We start from the raw sequence: 20241 nt of genomic DNA, 5'->3' as shown, positions 1-20241 counted from the left end.
CCGTTTAACCCCATTGTATGTGGCAATTTGAAAGGGCCTGTTGTCTCTGAAGGAAATCTCTTTTGCTTCTTGTGGTGCCCTGTTAGACAGAATCAGACACACACAAGGTAAAGACTGTACAACAGGCTTTAATCCACAAAAACCTCCACAGAACCAGGCTGGCTGTGGCTGCAGCAACTCAGTGTGAGGCCTCGGGAGGCCGGCGCAGGCATATATTCCGGAGGGTGATTGACAGCCTACCGGGTCCGACTGATTGGCAGCCGGCCAGGTGTTGTCCTGTCCCCTTACAGCTACAGAGGTTGCCCCCTGCAGTAGGCCAGTGGTGTACCACCACACTTCTCAAACAGTAAAGGGCTCTGGGCAACAATAATGACTAGACTTTATCTGCACATTACGGCAGGCAGAAGGCAATTGGATGTAACATTGCATATTCTGTGCTGTTACATGACAATAAACTCACATTGAAGTGGGATGTGTGAGATGGCAATGGATCCAAGCTGGGTTTTAGCACAGTGAGTGTGGAAATGGAGATCATTTTGTGTGACAGATGTTGAGGACTCAATGTTACAATCAAAGACAACAAATGCATAGTTAATCAAGCTGATTAATTAGACGTATGTAACCAAACTGGGCTCTGCTGGTTAACTATAAACTAAAAGACTTTAGTTGGACTAAAAAAGGCTTTTAGTATGCTGGCCTTTATAAATTAAAGCATAGAATATAGGAGTTGGGAAGTGATGTTGAGACTATTCAAGGCATTGATGAGGACAAGTTTAGAAGACTGTGCAGTTCTGGTCCCCAACTTATAGAAAGGATATCAATAAGGTAGAAAGGGTGCAGAGAAGATTTACAAAGTTGTTGCCTGGATTGCAGTATCTAGAATACAGAGAAAGATTGAGTAGACTGGGTCTTTATTCATTGGGGCGTAGAAGGTTGAGGGGGGATTTGATAGAGGTGTTTAAAATTATGAGGGGGATAAATAGACTAGATGTGAATAGGTGAGATTGGAATGAGGGGTTATGCTAAGGGTTGGGGGCAAAAGTTTAGAAGTAACATGAAAGGGAGCTTCTTCACTCAGAGTAGTGGAATGACCTTCCGAAAGAGATGGTTGAAGCAAGGTCAATTCTGTCATTTAAGGAAAAGTTCGATAGGTGCATGGATGTTATGGGCAGAATGTAGGTAAGTGGGTCTAGAGGAGATCACTTAGATCAGTACGGACTAGGGATGGCCTGTTTCTGAAGTGTAATTGTTATATGGTTACATTTTCACATCATACAACCTGGCATAATTTGAGCCCCCAGCAGGGAACCCGGACATTCTCCACTTAGCAACAGAAAGCTGCCACTTACCGTGCTGTACAACGTGCTGTTGGTGTCTGAACATAAATACCGAGCGCTCTTTCTTCCCTTGATCAGGATGCCAGTGTTGGTGAACTCGATATCCATCAGAGCTGAAAGCAACAGGGAGTATTAACTAATCTACTGACATCACAGCGTACGACCAGACAGATTCGAGTCCGGCGCTCTCTGTAAGGAGTTTGTATGTTCTCCCCGTGATGGTGTGGGTTTCTCCTGGGGGCTCTGGTCTCCTCCCACCCTCCAAGAATATACAGGGCTTGTGGGTTAATTTGTGTATTTGGGTGGGGGGGGGGGATTCATGGCTGGAAGAGCCTGTTACTGTGCTCTACGTTAAAAGTAAAATTGAATAAAAGGAGGGAAGCAAAGAACGTGAGGCAAATTTCTGATGGAAATTCAGTTGAATTATTAAGGCTTCAGTAGAAACTTCTCAGTACAGTGTCTGTGTCCAGAGAACATCAACAGGAACACGCCCTGCAGCCACGGTACCCGACTGTACTAAAACATTGCTACGTGTCTCCTTCATTAAGAACATCTACATAATATTTGTAGGCTAATTAGGTGTAATTGGCCAGTACGGTTGGTGTCGTGGTTACCAAAACACCTTTACAGCGCCACCGATTGTGAACAGGTTCAAATCCCCCACTGTCTCTTTGTACGTTCACCCTGTGTCTGTGTAGGTTTTCCCCAGGGGCTCCAGTTTCCTACCACCCTTCAAAACACACTGGGGGTAGTAGGTTAATTGGGTGGGATTGGGCGAAACGGGCTCATGGGCTGGAAGGGCCTGTTACCGTGCTGTATGTCTAAATTAAATTCACTTTTAAGAAAGCAGCCTTTATCACCAAGGACCCCCACCACCCAGGCCATGCCCTCTTCACTCTGCTACCATCGGGAAGGAGGTCCAGGAGCCTGGAAACAAGCACCTGTCCCACACAAGGATGGCTTCTTCCCCTCCGCCATTAGATTCCTGAACGAACAATGAACCCCAGACACGGCCTCACCTTTTTCTCTTATTCCACAATAATTATTTTTAAATAGTGTATTTATGGAAATGTAATTTACAGCAATTTTTGCACTTGTAATGCACAATAACACTGCCACAAAACAACACATTTCCTGAGTAAAAACTCGATGCTGACTAAACTCAGCAGGTCAAACAGGTAAAGGGACATCAATGTTTCGGGCTTGAGCCCTTCATCAAGGTCTCAGCAAAATGTGGGCAGGAGCTCAAACAAAACGTTGGTGATGTCCCTTTATCTTTGCGATGTAAAGTGCGCGGTGCCTGCTGACATTTTACTCGTACCTTGATGAAGGGCTCAAGCCTGAAACATTGGATATGTATCTTTGTGACATGAAGTGCACAGTTTGACCTGCTGAGTTTCTCTAGAGTTGTTCCTGCTTTAAGGATGGTTTCTTTCCTGTTGTTCTCACTTAACTGGACCTTGCATTTGTAATTGCATCCTTGTGTGATGTATTAATCCTCTGTTCTCGATACTCTGCTCTCCGACTTGGTGAAATACGGCACCCTGCTCTTTATTTTTATCATTGCACTATTTGCTGTACGAAAGTTTGGGTTGATTGAACAGAAATAGGCCGTTCAGCCCATCGAGTCCACCCTGCCACTTAATCATGAGCTGATCCATTTTCCCCCCTCAGCCCCACTGCACGGCCTTCTCCCCATAACCTTTGATGCCCTGGCTAATCAAGAACCTATCAATCTCTGCCTTAAATACACCCAATGACCCGGCCTCCACAACCACCTGTGGCAGTAAATTCCACAGATTCACCCCCCCCCACCCCCAGCTGAAGAAAAGGATTTCACTACATCTTGACAATGAACAACAGTATACTTTCTTCTGTTCCAGCGGCCTGAAGACCAAACCTTAGGCCTTCCTGGTCCACCTATCTCAACACAACAGCCAACCACTGAGATTAAGAGTTGATCTAATTGCAGCACACAACTTTATGCTGGAATCACCATGGATGCAAGAAAGGTTGGAATCCTGCACTGTCTGTCAGGAGTTTATCCATGTTCCCCAGGGGCTCCAGCTTGTAGGTCAATTGGGTGGAATTGTGGGCCATGGGCTTGTGGGCCAGAAGGGCCTGTTAGGTCTAAATTAAAAGGGGCTTGCTGTTCCTAACAAATGATTTGGCCTGAAGTGTCGGCTGTCTATTGTTTTCCCTGGATGTTGTGTGGCCTGCTGAATTCCTCCGGCATGTTCTGTGTGACTACAGAGTCTTTGGATACTGTGGTAATCCAGGGAAATGGGTTAGTGGGCCCAGTGGTGATGTGCGAGAACAAATGTGAAGGGCTGAACGGCCTCTCGTTATGATTGTCACATGTTCGAAAGTCGGCAATCGATCAGCGACGTGGCCAACGGTTCAGGGAAGCGTTGAAGTGATTGTGTCCTTACTGTGATCATTCTGATGCTTGGACTTGCTGACGTGTCCATCGTCACCGATCTGGACATACAGGATGGAGTGCCGACGGGAATGTTGGAGATGGTGCCCTGAGCTCGGGTAAGGAGCAGTTTCTCGCCCATGGTGGCCCTGACCCACAGGACTTGCCTCAGTCGTGGACAACATCAGAATTAGCAGAAGCCCCAGGGGAGACATGAGATGTCTGATGGTAGGCATTTGGACTTCTCTGTTTAAAAAAATGTTGAGAGTTTAGTTTATAGATGTATGCAATAAAAATCTTAATTTTGTGAGACAACCAAGCATTGCAAAATGCCATTAATGTTCAGATTTAAATTATCTCCAAGAAAATGGCATCACAGGAACATAGTGTGTGATAGGTCAGTGGGTTTAATTCTAACCACAGCACACTTGCTGAGAACATTCCGGAACTTCAGTTCATTAAAGCAACATTGGCCTTCCCTGCAATAGAGACTGAGAGAGAAAGGGAGGGTAAAGAGACTGAGAGAGAATGGGAGGGTAAGGAGTCCAGACCCACAGACAAAAGGTGTCATTGGATAAGAGGAAAGGTGAGAATTGATTTTAGATCTGTGAACAGAGACAGGGAAAAGGGGGGAGGGAGAGAGAGAGAGAGTCTGAGCTGGAGGAAAGACGACAGGGAAGTTTCATATCTGAAATTCTCCATGCGAGACAGAATCTCTGGACTCATTAATCCATCACATCCTTCCTGTAACATACTACATGTGTCCAATATTCTAACTGTGGTATTTCAACAATATTGGGACCTCCCAGTAGCCAACCACTGTAATTTTGTCTGGCCACAGCCCTCATGCACTGACAAACCAAGACCACCCACAAATCAGAGGAATAGCCCCTGATTTTTGGTCTGGGCATCCTCCAACTGGATGGCATGAACACCGACCTCCAGCTCTCCTTGGGCCCTGTCCTGTCTCTCTCTCCCTCCATCCTCTCTCCTTCCTTACAGATCCCTCTCCATTCAGAGAGCGACCCCTCCCTAACACCTCAACCCACCTTTGCCTGCCCTCCCACCCATGTCCTCCCATGACCTCTTGTTGACCCATCCACCTCCTTCTGCCCCTCCTTCCCTCCCCCACCTTTTCATTCAGACCCCTGCCTGCTTTTTGCTCGTACCTTGAGGAAGGGCTCAGGCCCGAGATGTCGGTGATACCTCATGGGCGCTGCCCTTTGTGCACGGCCCTGTGACCTCCCCCTTCTATGCCTCACAACGACCTGTCCTGCCTCTTTCAGGGATCTGTGGACAGTCCACGAGCTCATTCTGCCTCCTTTTTCAACATTCTGCCAAAAGTCCTGATTGAAAGATGAGGAATAACGCCTCACCTTCTGTCTGTGTTGCAGCCCTTACAAACTCCAAACTGATTCAGTCGTTTTTCTTGCTTGTGCCAGAACTGTCCAGTTCTGACATCGGCCACACGCCCGTGACATTAACTCAGTAACCTTCCCTCTCCACGTGAGCTAATTAACCCTGGAGTATTTCCACCATTCCCGTGTGTTTCAAACTCCAGCAATCACTCATCTGCATCCTACAGTTCACGCACAGTGTTTTATTCGACTTTCTTTCTCTCGAACTGCCCTCATGGATCTATTGAGAGGAGTAAAACACAGAAGTCTGCAGACACTGCCCTTCCATGGACCCTGCAAGACCTGCTGAGTTCCTCCAGCATTTCTCTGTCTGTCGCCCTCATCATTTTACATGCCTCTATCAAATCTCCCCTCATTCTTTACGCTCCAAGGAATAAAGTTTAACCTTTCTCTGGATCCATTAACCAGAAGAGGGAAATAGTGATACACAATTCCCCAAAAGTGGTGTCACAGGTGGACTGGGTCATAAAGAGAGCTTTTTGCACATTGGCCTTCATAAATCAAAGTATTGAGTACAGTCGTTGGGATGTTACGGTAAAGTTGTACAAGACATTGGTGAGGCCACATTTACAGCATTGTGTTACCCAACTTCAGGAAATATATCAATAATATAGAAGGAGTGCAGAAAGAGTTCCCCGGATTCCAGGGACTGAGTTACAGGGAAAGGTTAAACAGCTGAGGACTTTATTCTCTGGAGCGTTGAAGAATGAGGGAAGATTTGATGGAGGTGTATAAAATTATGAGGGGGGTAGACAGAGTAAATGTAGATAGGCTTTTACAACTGAGGGAAGGTGAGAAACAAACCAGAGGACATGGGTGGTAAATGTGGGCTCAATTTTGATATTTAAGAGGAATTTGGACAGGTACATGGATGGGAAGGGTATTGAGGGCTGTGGACTGGGAGCAGGTCAGTGGGACTAGGCATAAAAATGGTTCAGCACAGACTAGAAGGGCTGTAATGTTCTATGGTTCTAAGTTCACGAGACCATTTTGAGTCACCTGGACAACCTTCATCTTCACCCTAACACAGACATAGAACATTGCAGCCCTTCAGCTCTCGATGTTGTCCCAAACTATATATCCCTTCAACAAAACACTAAATCCTCCCTTCCCCATAATCCTCTATTTTTCTTCCATCCATGTACCTGTCTAAGAGTCTCTTAAATGTCCCCAATGTTCCGGCTTCCACCACCATCCCTGGCAAGACATTCCAGGCCCCTACACCCTCTGTGCTAAAAACTTAGCCGACATCTCCCCTCAGCTTCCCTCCCTTCACTGTACACACGTCCTCTGGTGTTTGCAGATCCTGCCCTGGGAAACAAATGCTGATTATGTGTCTTAAAAATTTGTAGACTATTAAAGTCTCCTCTCATCCTTATCTCCAAAGAGAAAAGCCTCATAAGACACATTTTCCAATCCAGGGAACATCCTGGTAAATCTCCTCTGCCCCCTCTCCACATCCTTCCTGTAATGAGGTGACCAGAACTGAAAACAATCCTCCAAGTGTGGGCTCACCAGAGATTTGTAGAGTTGCGACACAACCTCGCAACTCTTGAACTGAATCCCCCATTAATGAAGCCATAGTCCTTCTTAACAACCCTATCAAGGGACATAGCCCTTGTCCAACCATCTCCTCTCTGCAACTCAAAACACACCTCCCCTTTCTGGGACCTGTAGTCTGCTTCTCTCTCCACTCAGGCAGCTTGTCCTGTTAACACTTTCCTGAGATTTTAGTCAACCCATTGCATTGAGCTGAGTAACTCGCCACTTATGGCAACAGGTAAAGGACCATTAAAAATTATGGCAACCCTATTAATCCCTAAGAAATGACAACATTAAAGGATATTTCTATCAATTCAGTGATAACATATCCACGAAAAACATCTAAATACAGAGCAGTTACTGGAGATTTAACGCAGAAATAAAATATTTAAAACAGATACTGACCAGAAGTTTTCCAAAAGATCTTTAGATCCCTTTCAAAAAACTGAAGGCAATCCAACAAAGTTATGCCTTATATTGGACACACGTTCTAACCCTCCCCATCAATAAAACATTTACATATTATCTAATCTACATCTTCCTGCCTCGCCAAAAATCTAAATTGCGTTAAAGTTATATAAATTACTATTAGTCAATTGATAAAGTAAATGAAAAATGAAGTGGAAACACAATGAATTATTAATCATATTAAATTGTGAATTAGATAGCTGTCAAGCTTTAAAATTAAGATGCTTAATATTAACTGGAAGTCGTCATAAATGTATGGGATTAATTCAGTGGAAATATAAAGATAGTATTCACAGATTAGGTGTGAATAATTACACCACAAGTGGTTCAGTGTGAATGCGGAGGTGATGTTTTACTGTGGTGTAGTGGGTAATGAGGAAGGATATCTGGATTGGTGGTGGAGTTGGTAATGAGGAAAGATATCTGGATTGGTGGTGTAGTGGGTAATCAAAGATATCTGGATTGGTGATGTAGTGGGTAATGAAGAAGGATATCTGGATTGGTGGAGTCGTGGGTTATGAGGAAGTATATCTGGATTGGTGATGTGGGTAATCAGGAAAGATATCTGGATTGGTGGTGGAGTTGGTAATGAAGAAGGATATCTGGATTGGTGGTGTAGTGGGTAGTGCGGAAGGATATCTGGATTGATGGTGTAGTGGGTAGTGAGGAAGGATATCTGGATTGGTGGTGTAGTGGGTAGTGCGGAAGGATATCTGGATTGGTGGTGGAGTTGGTAATGAAGAAGGATATCTGGATTGGTGGTGGAGTTGGTAATGAAGAAGGATATCTGGATTGGTGGTGTAGTGGGTAGTGCGGAAGGATATCTGGATTGATGGTGTCGTGGGTAGTGAGGAAGGATATCTGGATTGGTGGTGTAGTGGGTAGTGCGAGAGGATATCTGGATTGGTGGTGGAGTTGGAAATGAAGAAGGATATCTGGATTGGTGGTGGAGTTGGTAATGAAGAAGGATATCTGGATTGGTGGTGTAGTGGGTATGCGGAAGGATATCTGGATTGATGGTGTAGTGGGTAGTGCGGAAGGATATCTGGATTGGTGGTAGAGTTGGTAATGAAGAAGGATATCTGGATTGGTGGTGTAGTGGGTAGTGCGGAAGGATATCTGGATTGATGGTGTAGTGGGTAGTGAGGAAGGATATCTGGATTGGAGGTGTAGTGGGTAGTGAGGAAGGATATCTGGATTAATGGTGTAGTGGGTAGTGAGGAAGGATATCTGGATTGGAGGTGTAGTGGGTAGTGAGGAAGGATATCTGGATTGGTGGTGAGTGGGTAGAGTGGAAGGATACTGGATTGGTGGTGTAGTGGGTAGTGAAGAAGGATATCTGGATTGGTGGTGTAGTGGGTATGCGGAAGGATATCTGGATTGATGGTGTAGTGGGTAGTGCGGAAGGATATCTGGATTGGTGGTAGAGTTGGTAATGAAGAAGGATATCTGGATTGGTGGTGTAGTGGGTAGTGCGGAAGGATATCTGGATTGATGGTGTAGTGGGTAGTGAGGAAGGATATCTGGATTGGAGGTGTAGTGGGTAGTGAGGAAGGATATCTGGATTAATGGTGTAGTGGGTAGTGAGGAAGGATATCTGGATTGGAGGTGTAGTGGGTAGTGAGGAAGGATATCTGGATTGGTGGTGAGTGGGTAGTGTGGAAGGATACTGGATTGGTGGTGTAGTGGGTAGTGAAGAAGGATATCTGGATTGGTGGTGTATTGGGTAGTGCGGAAGGATATCTGGATTGGAGGTGGAGTTCGTAATGAAGAAGGATATCTGGATTGGTGGTGTAGTAGGTAATGAGGAAGGATATCTGGATTGGTGGTGGAGTTGGTAATGAATGATATCTGGATTGGTGGTGTAGTTGGTAATGAAGAAGGATATCTGGATTGGTGGTGGAGTTGGTAATGAAGAAGATTATCTGGATTGGTGGTGGAGTTGGTAATGAAGAAGGATATCTGGATTGGTGGTGTAGTGGGTAGTGCGGAAGGATATCTGGATTGGTGGTGGAGTTGGTAATGAGGAAGGATATCTGGATTGGTGGTGTAGTGGGTAGTGCGGAAGGATATCTGGATTGGTGGTGGAGTTGGTAATGAAGAAGGATATCTGGATTGGTGGTGTAGTTGGTAATGAAGAAGGATATCTGGATTGGTGGTGTAGTGGGTAGTGCGGAAGGATATCTGGATTGGTGGTGGAGTTGGTAATGAAGATGGATATCTGGATTGGTGGTGTAGTTGGTAATGAAGAAGGATATCTGGATTGGTGGTGTAGTGGGTAGTGCGGAAGGATATCTGGATTGGTGGTGGAGTTGGTAATGAAGAAGGATATCTGGATTGGTGGTGGAGTTGGTAATGAAGAAGGATATCTGGATTGGTGGTGTAGTGGGAAATGAGGAAGAAGAAAACAGAATTGAACTTGAACTTATTACTTAACCTACTTAACTACTTAATCCCCACTCTGACACTAAGCGCAGGTATGTGTAATGTATATTTAAGATTAGAAAAGTTATTTGGATCACAGTCCAATCTCACTGGTTGCAGGCAGTTCTTGTACTGTACACAGAAGTTAGCATTAACAAAGTTCACCAGGCTTTGGTGCTTAATGGGCAAATGGTTACCACTCACGAGGGATCTTGCTGGTTTTCAGAGAGCGGTTCCTCTTCCGGGACATCCGCATCTGATTCCTTCTCAATCAGTCTTGCTGACGAAACTTGCCCCCTCTAGATGATCTTCTTTCTTTCAGGTCACCTTTCAGATTGTCAATCTCCTCCTTTGACCAGCCAGCCTTCTAAAGTTTGCCAACTTGTCCTTCTGGAACTGATTTCTGTCTCTCACCTTCCTGTTTCACACCCTCCCTCTCTGAGAGCAAAACTCTTCTACTCTGCCTGAAAAGATCACAAGCTCTCCCAGGCAAGTTGCTGTCCATACTTTGTTGCCTCTTGCAAAAGGCATTCTGTGAAAGTCCTGCAAATATTCTGTGTTTTAAAATGTGTGTGTGCAAGGTGCTCTAGCAATTCTTCCCAAACCACCTCTAAATACCCTGTCACAGGAGGAATAAAGAAGAGATGAACAGGCAAAAGTTAATAGTTTATTCATTCGCAAATACCACACGCTTCATTTATCAAAATGAGCAGTTTTTTTTTAAAAATTTTTATTTTTCACACCATAAATCACATTATCCATGATATACACTATTTCTTTTTCACACTTATACAGTGACTTTTTCTCCCCCCCCCCTTTCCTCCCAAGCCACCCCCCCACCCCCCCCCTCTCATCCATTTTAGGTATACAATCTAGGTTGCATTAAGCCAGTCAGACAATGTTGTCATTCAACAAAATTACACCAGAAATTCTACTGAGTCCATTCTTTTCTTTCCTTCTCCTTCCATCAACTTAGGTAATGTTTGTCCCCGGTAGGTTTTCGCTATTGTATTTAATGTAAGGCTCCTATACTTGTTCGATTATTTCAATATTATTTCTTAACCTATATGTTATTTTTTCTAATGGAATACATTTATTCATTTAAATTTAGTAGTTTCTTCCTTTTAATTTGGTTATGTATTCCATTAATATTTAAAGTCATATAGTTCAGCGTAGCCCTTTTATATTTTGTTTATCTTCTCTTTCCGTTTTTCCATCATTACCTTTCCTCCTTTTCCATTTCTGTTTTCTTATTTTCAACTCTTTATAAGACAACATTCCTACAACATCCAACATTTTCCTTATTCTCCTATTTCTATCTTATTTATCCCCAATCTCCCCTTCACCTCCTGAGTTGTCCTTTATCCCTTGTCGGACAACCACATCTCCCCTCTCCATTTGGATTTGCGAATCCACTCGCAAGCGTCAACTGATTTTGCAGTGACCGCTATTTCCCCCCACCCCGCCCCCCCCAGAAAAGATTTCACTTTTCATATGTCACAAAGGTCACTCTTTTAATTCCCTCCTTCATTGTCTCTATTCACTCTTATACCTCTTTACCCGCATACATATCAATCGTGATCATTTTAACTCTCATTACCCGTCTTCCTCCCTCAGTCTATTTTTGTAATTGTTCTGCAAATTTTCGTGCTTCTTCTGGATCCGAGAATAGTCTGTTTTGTTGTCCTGGAATAAATATTTTCAATACCGCTGGATGCTTTAGTATAAATTTATACCCTTTCTTCCATAAAATCGCCTTTGCTGTATTGAACTCTTTTCTCTTCTTTAGGAGTTCAAAACTTATATCTGGATAAATGAAGATTTTTTGCCCTTTATACTCCAGTGGTTTGTTGCCCTCTCTTACTTTTTCCATTGTCTTCTCCAGTACCTTTTCTCTTGTAGTATATCTTAGGAATTTTACTACAATAGATCTTGGTTTTTGTTGTGGTTGTGGTTTAGAGGCCAATGCTCTATGTGCCCTTTCTATTTCCATTTCTTGCTGTAGTTCTGGACATCCTAGGGTCTTAGGGATCCACTCTTTTATAAACTCCCTGATATTCTTGCCTTCTTCATCTTCCTTAAGGCCCACTATCTTTATGTTATTTCTTCTGTTATGGTTTTCCATTGTATCTATTTTTTGAGCTAGTAGTTCTTGTGTCTCTTTAGTTTTTTTATTAGATTTCTCCAATTTCTTTTTTAAGTCTTCTACCTCCATTTCTGCTGCTACTGCCCGCTCTTCCATCTTGTCCATTTTCTTTCCCATTTCTGTTAAGGTCATCTCCATTTTATTTATTTTCTCTTCTGTGTTGTTTATTCTTTTTCTTAAATCCTTAAATTCCTGTGTTTGCCATTCTTTAAATGACTCCATGTATCCTTTAATAAGAGAAAGAATATCCTTTACCTTGCCTTTCTTTTCTTCTTCTATTTCACTGTACTCTTCCTCTTCTTCTTCCTCTGGGTTGACCATCTGTTGTTTCTTTGTTGCCCTTTCCTCCTCTTCTTTCTTGTTTCTATTGTCTTCTGTGGTCTCTTCTTGCTGCAGGTGTTCTGCAGCTGTCGTTGCCGGCTGTGGAGATCGACTCCCCAGCTGGTCCCCCCTCCCGTCGGTGTGTTTTTTTTCATTCGCATCGCGCATGCGCAAAGAATCGCGCATGCGCGGTTGTGCACTTTTACTCGGCTCTGCGAGCCATTTTTGTAGTCCATTATTTACCGACCTGAGAGAGCGGGTTTCTCACTCCGCAGCGGGCCTCTTCGGACAGGTAAGGCCTTCACCTTTTTCCTCTTTTGTCTTCTCTTCCTCTCTTCTTACCGTTGCTTTCGATTTTTCTTTTTTGTCGCCATCTTCTTTCCACCTTTATACTCACTTTTCTTTAACTTTTATTTCTGTGCCTTTGTGTTTTCCTTTGTTTTTCCCGACTTTTCTGGAGAGGGCTGGAGTTCACCGTCCGGCCACTACTCCATCACGTGACTCCTCAAAATGAGCAGTTTTAAAGGAAAATAAAGTCAACACGCCAAAAATGTAAATAAATATTTTATCACATCAAAAAAAAACATGAAAATATGTTTAAAATGAACATTGTAAAAGAAAAATACAGTATCCAAATGTATGTCTTAGTGATAAAATGACCTGTATCAAGTGTGGTCACTTGTTGCCGCTGTACATCTGTGGCGCACACACAAAAGCCCATGAAATTTAAACCATTTGAGAGTTTTTGACGTCCAGATTCTCAGGTGGTCCAGATTTCTGGCATCCGGATTTCTGGACTTCAATCTCCTAGTGGCACGCAACAATGTTGGGGCAGGGTAAGTGGGAATATGCACTGAGGGACCATTGTGTTGGCATCAGAAATCTCTGGCTCATAACGTCATTGAAAAGAGGATATATCAAAAGAGATTTGATCATGTGGACGGCCGGAGGTTTTTTCCCGGAGCTGAAATGGCCAAAACCAGGAGGCATAGTTTTAAGGTGCATGGGGGGATGTAAGAGCCAAGTTCTTCAGAGAGGGGTGGCAGCATTTAAGAGACTCTTAGACACATGGATGGAAGAAAAATAGAGGGAGGGTTTGTTTTTTTTTTGGCAATATATATGGGTTGGCACAACATTGAGGGCCGAAGGGTCTGCACTGTGCTGTAATGTTCTAGGTGCCCACAGTACTGTAAGTCAATCCTCCCAGTGCTCATAAATAGAACCAGGAACTTGAAGTTCCTGACCCTCTCCACTGTTGAGCCCTCAATGAGGACTGGGTCATGTTCCCCTGACTCCCTCCTGAAGTCCACAATCATCTCCGTGGTTTTGCTGACGTTCAGTGCAAGGTTCTTGTGGTGACACCATCCACTGAGCTGATTTGTCTCCCTCCTGTATGCTTCCCCATTGCCGTCTGTGATTCTTCCGCAACTGTGGTGACATCAGCAAATTTGTAGATAGCATTGGAATGTGCCTGGCCACACAGGCATGGGTGTAGAGTGAGTAGAGCAGTGGGCTCAGCGCGCATCCTGGAGGTGTCGCTCGTCAGTGAGGAGGAGATGTCGTTTCCAATTCGCGTTGACTGGTTTTCCGATCCAGTTGCAGAGGGAGGTGCAGAGCTTTAGGGTTTGGAGCTGTTGACCAGCAATTGAGGGGATGACCAATTTCCTTTGTTAATTTGAAACAACCAAGAGTAGTCAGTAGGGTCACCCCCTCCAAATCTCTGGTGACCCGACTTCAAGCCTGACCCCAGATGCTGTCTGTGTGGAGTTTGCCCATTCACCCTGTAGACGTAGAGGGTTGTTTCTGTACTGTGTGACTCCATAACAGATGAGTCCTGTCCCTTCATGGCTGAGGAGGGAGAGGAGAGCTACCCCAACCCCTTTTCATTGGCACCTGACCCTTCTTCACAAACCCGTGGCCTGCTTACTGGCTGTAGCCCCTGCCAAATGTCCGAGTCAGCTCCGCCCGTGGCCCACGGTGGGAGTCAGCTCCGCCCGTGGCCCGCTGTATGATTCTGCTCCAAGTTTGCCCACACTGTCTTGCTGTGGGGCACAGTTACTTGGTGGAGTATGAACTGCTCTTGAAGTACTACAGCATGGGAACAGGCCCTTTGGCCCAACAAGTCCATGCTGGGCCAACCACCTGAACTGGGTCCCATTCACCCACATCTCTTCCACCTTTACCTATCTGTGCAGCTGCCCAAATGTGTTTCTCATGTTGTAATTGAACCTCCTCTGGCAGCTCATTCCAAATGCTCACTGAACATTAAAGGGTCTCTTTTAAATCATTTTCTCAGACACCTCCAGCCATATAAACATATAACCATTTACGGAGCGGAAACAGGCCATGTTGGCCTTTCGAGTCCGCTCCGGTTCACTGACTTTGTGCGCCCTCTTCAGGCATTGGTCCCAGTTTGTATGACTCGGTCTTGCACTCATTGTGAAACACTTTGCAGGTGCAGTTTGTTACCGGTTTGTTTGACTCGGTCGTGCACTCATGATGAAACACAGCCTCTGCTTTCAGGCTCCCGGCCCTGGGAAGTGGGGGCCATTCACCGTATCCATGTCGCACCGAATTTTGTGCAAACAAGCCTCAGCCTCCGACACTCTAGGGAGAAGGGTTCCAAACTTGTCCGGGATTCCCAGCCCTCCAATCTCAGGAATAGTCAGCTCTGTCCCACAACTGGAGGTCTCTCCAGGGCTAACCTCCTCCCCCCCCCCCCCCCCACCACTGCATCAAAACCGCACCTCCTGCATGTTTATTGACCATAGTGACAGAGTTTCAGGGATATTTGGACATTATGAACATATCCTGTGGCAGGTTAGAGAGCAAACCCTCCTTTTAATCTGGATAACTGACTTGGTGTTAGCTTTAAGGGTGTCCAATTTTCCACTTCCACAGCAAGTCCTCAATTCCAATCACTCGATCAGCTCTTTCCTTCCTCAAATCTCTCCAAATAACCTAGAGCTCCACTGGCTTCTCCTATATTAAGCCCGAATTCACAAGTGCTACAGAGATGTACGTACAACTCACAGAAGGAAACCATAGACACTACTGAGCCTTGGACGTTTTCAGGATGTCCTGCATTCATTTACCACCACAGATTTCTCAATGTTGCCTCCGTACAAATCACTCTTCCTGTGTACTAAACAACAATATCTCCAGCTCCCCCCCCCCACCACCCCCCACATCTGTTTTACAGAAGGCAGTCAATCATTTCAGGAAAATCGGAGAAGTCTGAGAGGTTTGGTGGAGGCTGATGCCCTGATTTGCCTTCCTTGCCAAATAAACCCCGGACAACAGTCAGAAGTGATAAGAAATCAGATTACATCATACATTCTGTGGAACCAAGAATTGATTTTTGTTGTTTAGATAAGTTATATATTACCAATTTCCTTTGAAATGAGCAAAAGCAAAAGATGACTGTCTGTGTGGTGTTTGCTCATTCACAGGTTTCCGCTGGGAGCTCAACTCTCCTCCCACATCGGAAAGACGAGTTAGTTCCCCTCTACTTCCTAGAGATGCTGCTGCGCCCTGCCGAGTTTCTCCAGCACGTCTGTGTGTTACATTCAAACCCAGCATCGGCATTTACCTCCCAAAGCCAGGTTCAGATTTATCATCTGACTGTACATATGCAACCTGGCAAAACGCATTTCTCCGGACCACAGCATGCACCCACGCACACACCACACAACAATCACATACATACATACATAAAGATGGAATTTTAAATAAATATATATAAATATTTTGAATTAGTTACTTGGTTACAGGATTTCCTTCATCAATCCCTGGCTGCATCACAGAGTGGGAACGACTGTAGCTGAGAAATGGATCAGACGTCAATCCACAGGACCCTAAAAGTGGCAGAGAGGATCACTGGGGTCTCCCTACCTCCCCCCACCACCCCCCCCCCCCAATCGATATGATCTATGGGAAGAGAGTGCATAAAATCATCGAGGACCCCTTCCACCCCCCACACACCACCTTTCAGCTGCTCCTGTCGGGGGAAGAGATACAGGAGGATCAGAGCCAGCCCCACCAGGCTGGGGAACAGTTTCTTTCCACGGGCAGTGAGAACGCTGAACGACCAAAGGAACTGCTCGCACTCACCATCCGAGACACTCGTATTCATGAAGCAACATTTATTTCTATAGATGAATTCTTGTCCTGCATATGTATTGTTTGTGTGTGTGTTGTCTGGTTGTGTGTGTGTGTGCATTTTGTACCAAGGACCGGAGAACACAGTTTAATTGTACAATCAGATGACAATAAATGTGACTTGACTGGAAACCGGAGGAATCCCGCACTATCACAGGGAGAGAGTGTCCAAGCTCCTTACAGACAGAGCGGATTTGGGGTGCTGGTGCTGTAAGACCGTGGCACTAACCGTTAGACTAACCATGCTGTCCTTATCCTTACCTAGTTCCTCACTGTAGCCCTGGGTAACCCCCCTCCCCCCGGTTATGTGCCTCATTGCCTTACAATTTAAATGGAAAAAAAACCCTTAGAATTGAAAACAGGAAACAATATATAATAATCAGATTTCATGTAATGTCCCAGGAAATTGATCCTTGTTTGTTAAACCCTATTGCATCATTGGGACAAACAATGGAGTAAAATATTAAACACAAAGCAGGATTTATTAATCATGCAAAGATTATGAAATTATTTTAACAGATACTGTAGTGGTTTCCACTGTTCTCACACAAGGCACTTTTTAATGCGGTGTTTTTATGAAGATACAAGACACTCCGGAACTATGATCGACTGGTTCTTGTTGGGTGGTGGGTTTCCGTTGACACAGTGCCAGGGCTCTCCCACCCCCTTCATAGGCCGGACATCGCACTGCCCCATGATCCTCGCTGCCCAAGTTGGGCAGGGAAAGTATTCTCAATGAAATGTCCTGATCCTAACCCTGCTTGGCATCCTGTCCTGGTCATCTCTCTCCCCGAGAGCAGGTGGAGTCATGGCCATCAGTGGGGAACGGATCAACATCCAAATCCAGTTTCAGAGCAAGGCCAGACAGATTCCGACGAAGATCCCAGGCCCAAAAATATTGGTGGCCCTCTCCTCACTGTGGATACTGTGTGGTCGACTGGGTTTCTCCAGCTGCTCCCATCTCTGGCGTCAGCAGCTTTTCTAATTTTACCTGGAAGGCGAAGCCTCCCAGAGTGTTCCCCACCTTCCTGCCATGGCAGCAAACCCATCTTCCATGCCAGACTACGGAGCGACTTGCCTGGCCAGTAGGCTTCATGGAACCAGTAGGTGGGGAAGGGATCAACCTCCAGCAGTAAATTAATTAAATACAGGACGATTTTGAAGGTGGAATTGTAGAAATTTCAAAGTACGTCAAAATTCCCTTTTTTTAAACATTTTCTTCCCAAGTTCAAAACGTTGACTTTGCTCCCTTTGTAATCTATCAAACATTGAAGGGTGTTGGAGAGCAGAGCTGCTGTTCCTCCTGGTTCACTCACCCCCCCTCAGCTCATCCTTGTCCACCTCCATCCCCCCTGGAGGCTAATCCATGGACACTCAGTGGGTCTGAAGGGACTCACTTTCTCCTATTGTTAGGGGCACCCACCGGGCAATGTCTTACAGCAGGGAAACGTTGAAGTGTTTCATGTACGTTACCTTTTAACGTGACAATAAAAGGAAGCCTTTCAATGACTTAGCAAAGGTGAAAAACGAGGGCTCCTGATGAAATTTTAAACTGAGGTAACAAGGAAGGATTTCAGAAAAGGGAGGAAATCAGGGGAGATAAGGAGAACAATGGAGCAGTATTGAATTAAGGTTCATGATAAACTAAGTGAGTCAGGAAGGATTAGAAACAGAAGATAGCAGGAGAAGGTCATTCGGCTCTTCGTGCCTGCTCCGTCATTCAATTAGATCATGGCTGATCTTAAAGTTCAGTACCCCGTCCCCGCCCTCTCTCCGTAACCCCTAATTCCCTTATACTGAAGAAATAGATCTAATTCCCTCTTAATATAAATATTATCAATGAACCTGCCTCTACTGCTCTCTGTGGCAATGAATTCCACAGATTCACCACCCTCTGGATAAAGAAATTCCTCATCTTGGCCCTAAATGGTTTGCCTATTATCCTCGAACCATGGCCCCGGGTTCTGGACTCCCCCACTATTGGAAACATCCTTTCCGCATCCATTCTGTCCAGTCCTGCCAGAATTTTATAGGTCTCTATGAGATCCCCTCTCAATCTTCTAAACTCCAGCGAGTCCAATCCCAATTTGCGCAATCTTTCCTCATAAGTTATTCCTGCCATTCCAGGTATCAGCCTGGTGAATCACCTCTGCACTCCCTCCATTGCAAGAACATCCTTCCTTAGATAAGGTGACCAAAACTTCACACAATACTCCAGGTGGGGTCTCACCAAGGCCCTGTACAGCTGCAGTAAGGTATCCTTGTTTCTATACTCAATCCCTCTTGATATGAAGGCCAACATACCATTTGCCTTTTTAACCGCCTGCTGTACCTGCATGCTCGCCTTCAGTGACTGGTGCACAAGAACCCCTAGGTCTCTCTGCACTTCCCCATCTCCCAATCTATTGCCATTCAAATAGTAATCTGCCCTCCGGTTTGTATTACCAAAGTGGATAACCTCACATTTATCCACATTATAGTGCATTTGCCATGTATCTGCCCAGTCCCCCAATTTATCCAAATCACACTGGAGCTTCCTGACCCCCTCTTCAGTGCACACAACCCCTCCTAGCTTAGTGTCGTCTGCAAATTTGGTGATATTACATTCAATCCCCTCATCTAGATCATTAATGTAAATTGTGAACAGCTGGGGTCCCAGTACAGATCCCTGCCACTCAGAAAATGAGCCATTTATCCCAACTCTCTGTCTTCTATCTGCCAGCCAGTTCTCAATCCACATCAATACCTTGCCCCCAATTCCATGAGCCTTGATTTTGCATGCCAGTCGTTTATGTGGGACCTTATCGAAGGCCTTTTGGAAATCCAGGTACACCACATCCACTGGCTCTCCCCCATCTATTTTACCTGTCACCATCTCAAAGAATTCCAATAGATTTGTCAAGCACGATTTACCTTTTGTAAATCCATGTTGACTCTGTCAGGATGTTAAGTTCCCAGGCTTGCCCACCTTGCAGCCATGTTTCTGTAATCCCAATCAGCCACAAAGAGGTACAGGTCAAAGGAAAAGGCTCTTTCAATGTGGGAAAGATTCATAACGAGATGGGCCAAGTGATTGTTCCGGCACAGACAGATCCGCTGTCTGACAGCCACTTCAGTGATACAGTTACAAGGTGACAAAGGAAAATTCCAGGAATATTTCAGGGATTGGCTGAGTGGTAAAGGAAGTTCAACAGCCTTGATGGTAAAGGTTGATGTGATAATCACCTTTGGCTCAGAAAGTAGAACAAGTTACTCAGAGATAAGATCAAACCAACATTAGCTGAGAAATAAAGGGGCCATTGTACCAAAGTTAGTATCATAACCTAAATAAGGCAATCTGTTAAATGCAAAGGGTTAAATAAATATATTATGCCCAATAATTGAAGAATTAAAACCTGACAGGAAGTGGATCTATCAATGGTTAACTAAAGCCGTTCTTTTGCATTTCCTTCTGACACAGTTAACCATAAAACCGTTTACAGTGCGGAAACAGGCCATGTCGGCCCTTCGAGTCCATACCGGTTCACTTGAATAACTCCACTAGCTCCCCCTTCCCACTCTCCGCCCATATCTCTTCAACCCCCTCAAATCCAACCTTCTCGTAAGTGACAGAAGGGACCCTGCCGCAACTATCTCCTCTGGAAGATAATTCGCTGAGTGAAGAAGCATCCTCTAATATTTCTCCTAAAGTTTTGCCCCCTTACCCTTAACTCATGCCCTCTTGTACAAACCTCCCCTGCCCTCAGGGGAAAGAGTCTGTTTATGTCTAGTCTATCTATTCCCTTCATAATTTTAAATACCTCTATCAAGTCCCCTCTCAGCTGTCTACGTTCCAATGAATAAAGTCCCAGGCTCCTTAATCTTTCTCCATACTCTAGATGCTGTAAGCCAGGCTACATCCTTGTAAACCTTCTCTGCACCTTCTCCACCTTATCTATGTCGTTTTTATATAATTTGGAGACCAGAACTGAGCACAGTACTCCAAACCTGGCCTCACCAATGCCT

At 44.9% G+C, this 20241-nt stretch overlaps 1 protein-coding gene across 1 annotated transcript in view; it reads right to left on the bottom strand.

Moving 5' to 3' along the window:
* Positions 1-3847: 3847 nt before the first annotated feature.
* LOC138748276 (uncharacterized) overlaps positions 3848-20241 on the bottom strand; it is a 48420-nt gene continuing 32026 nt past the window's right edge. The window contains exon 7 of the mRNA XM_069908149.1: positions 3848-4002. Within this exon, the coding sequence (XP_069764250.1) occupies positions 3925-4002 (78 nt within the window). The 3' untranslated portion in view covers positions 3848-3924. The remainder of the gene's footprint in view (positions 4003-20241) is intronic.

Source organism: Narcine bancroftii, chromosome 13, assembly GCF_036971445.1.
Source record: "Narcine bancroftii isolate sNarBan1 chromosome 13, sNarBan1.hap1, whole genome shotgun sequence".
Taxonomy (NCBI): Eukaryota; Metazoa; Chordata; class Chondrichthyes; order Torpediniformes; family Narcinidae; genus Narcine; species Narcine bancroftii.
Note: the sequence above shows the minus strand (reverse complement) of the source record. Positions and strands in the feature narration are given on the sequence as shown.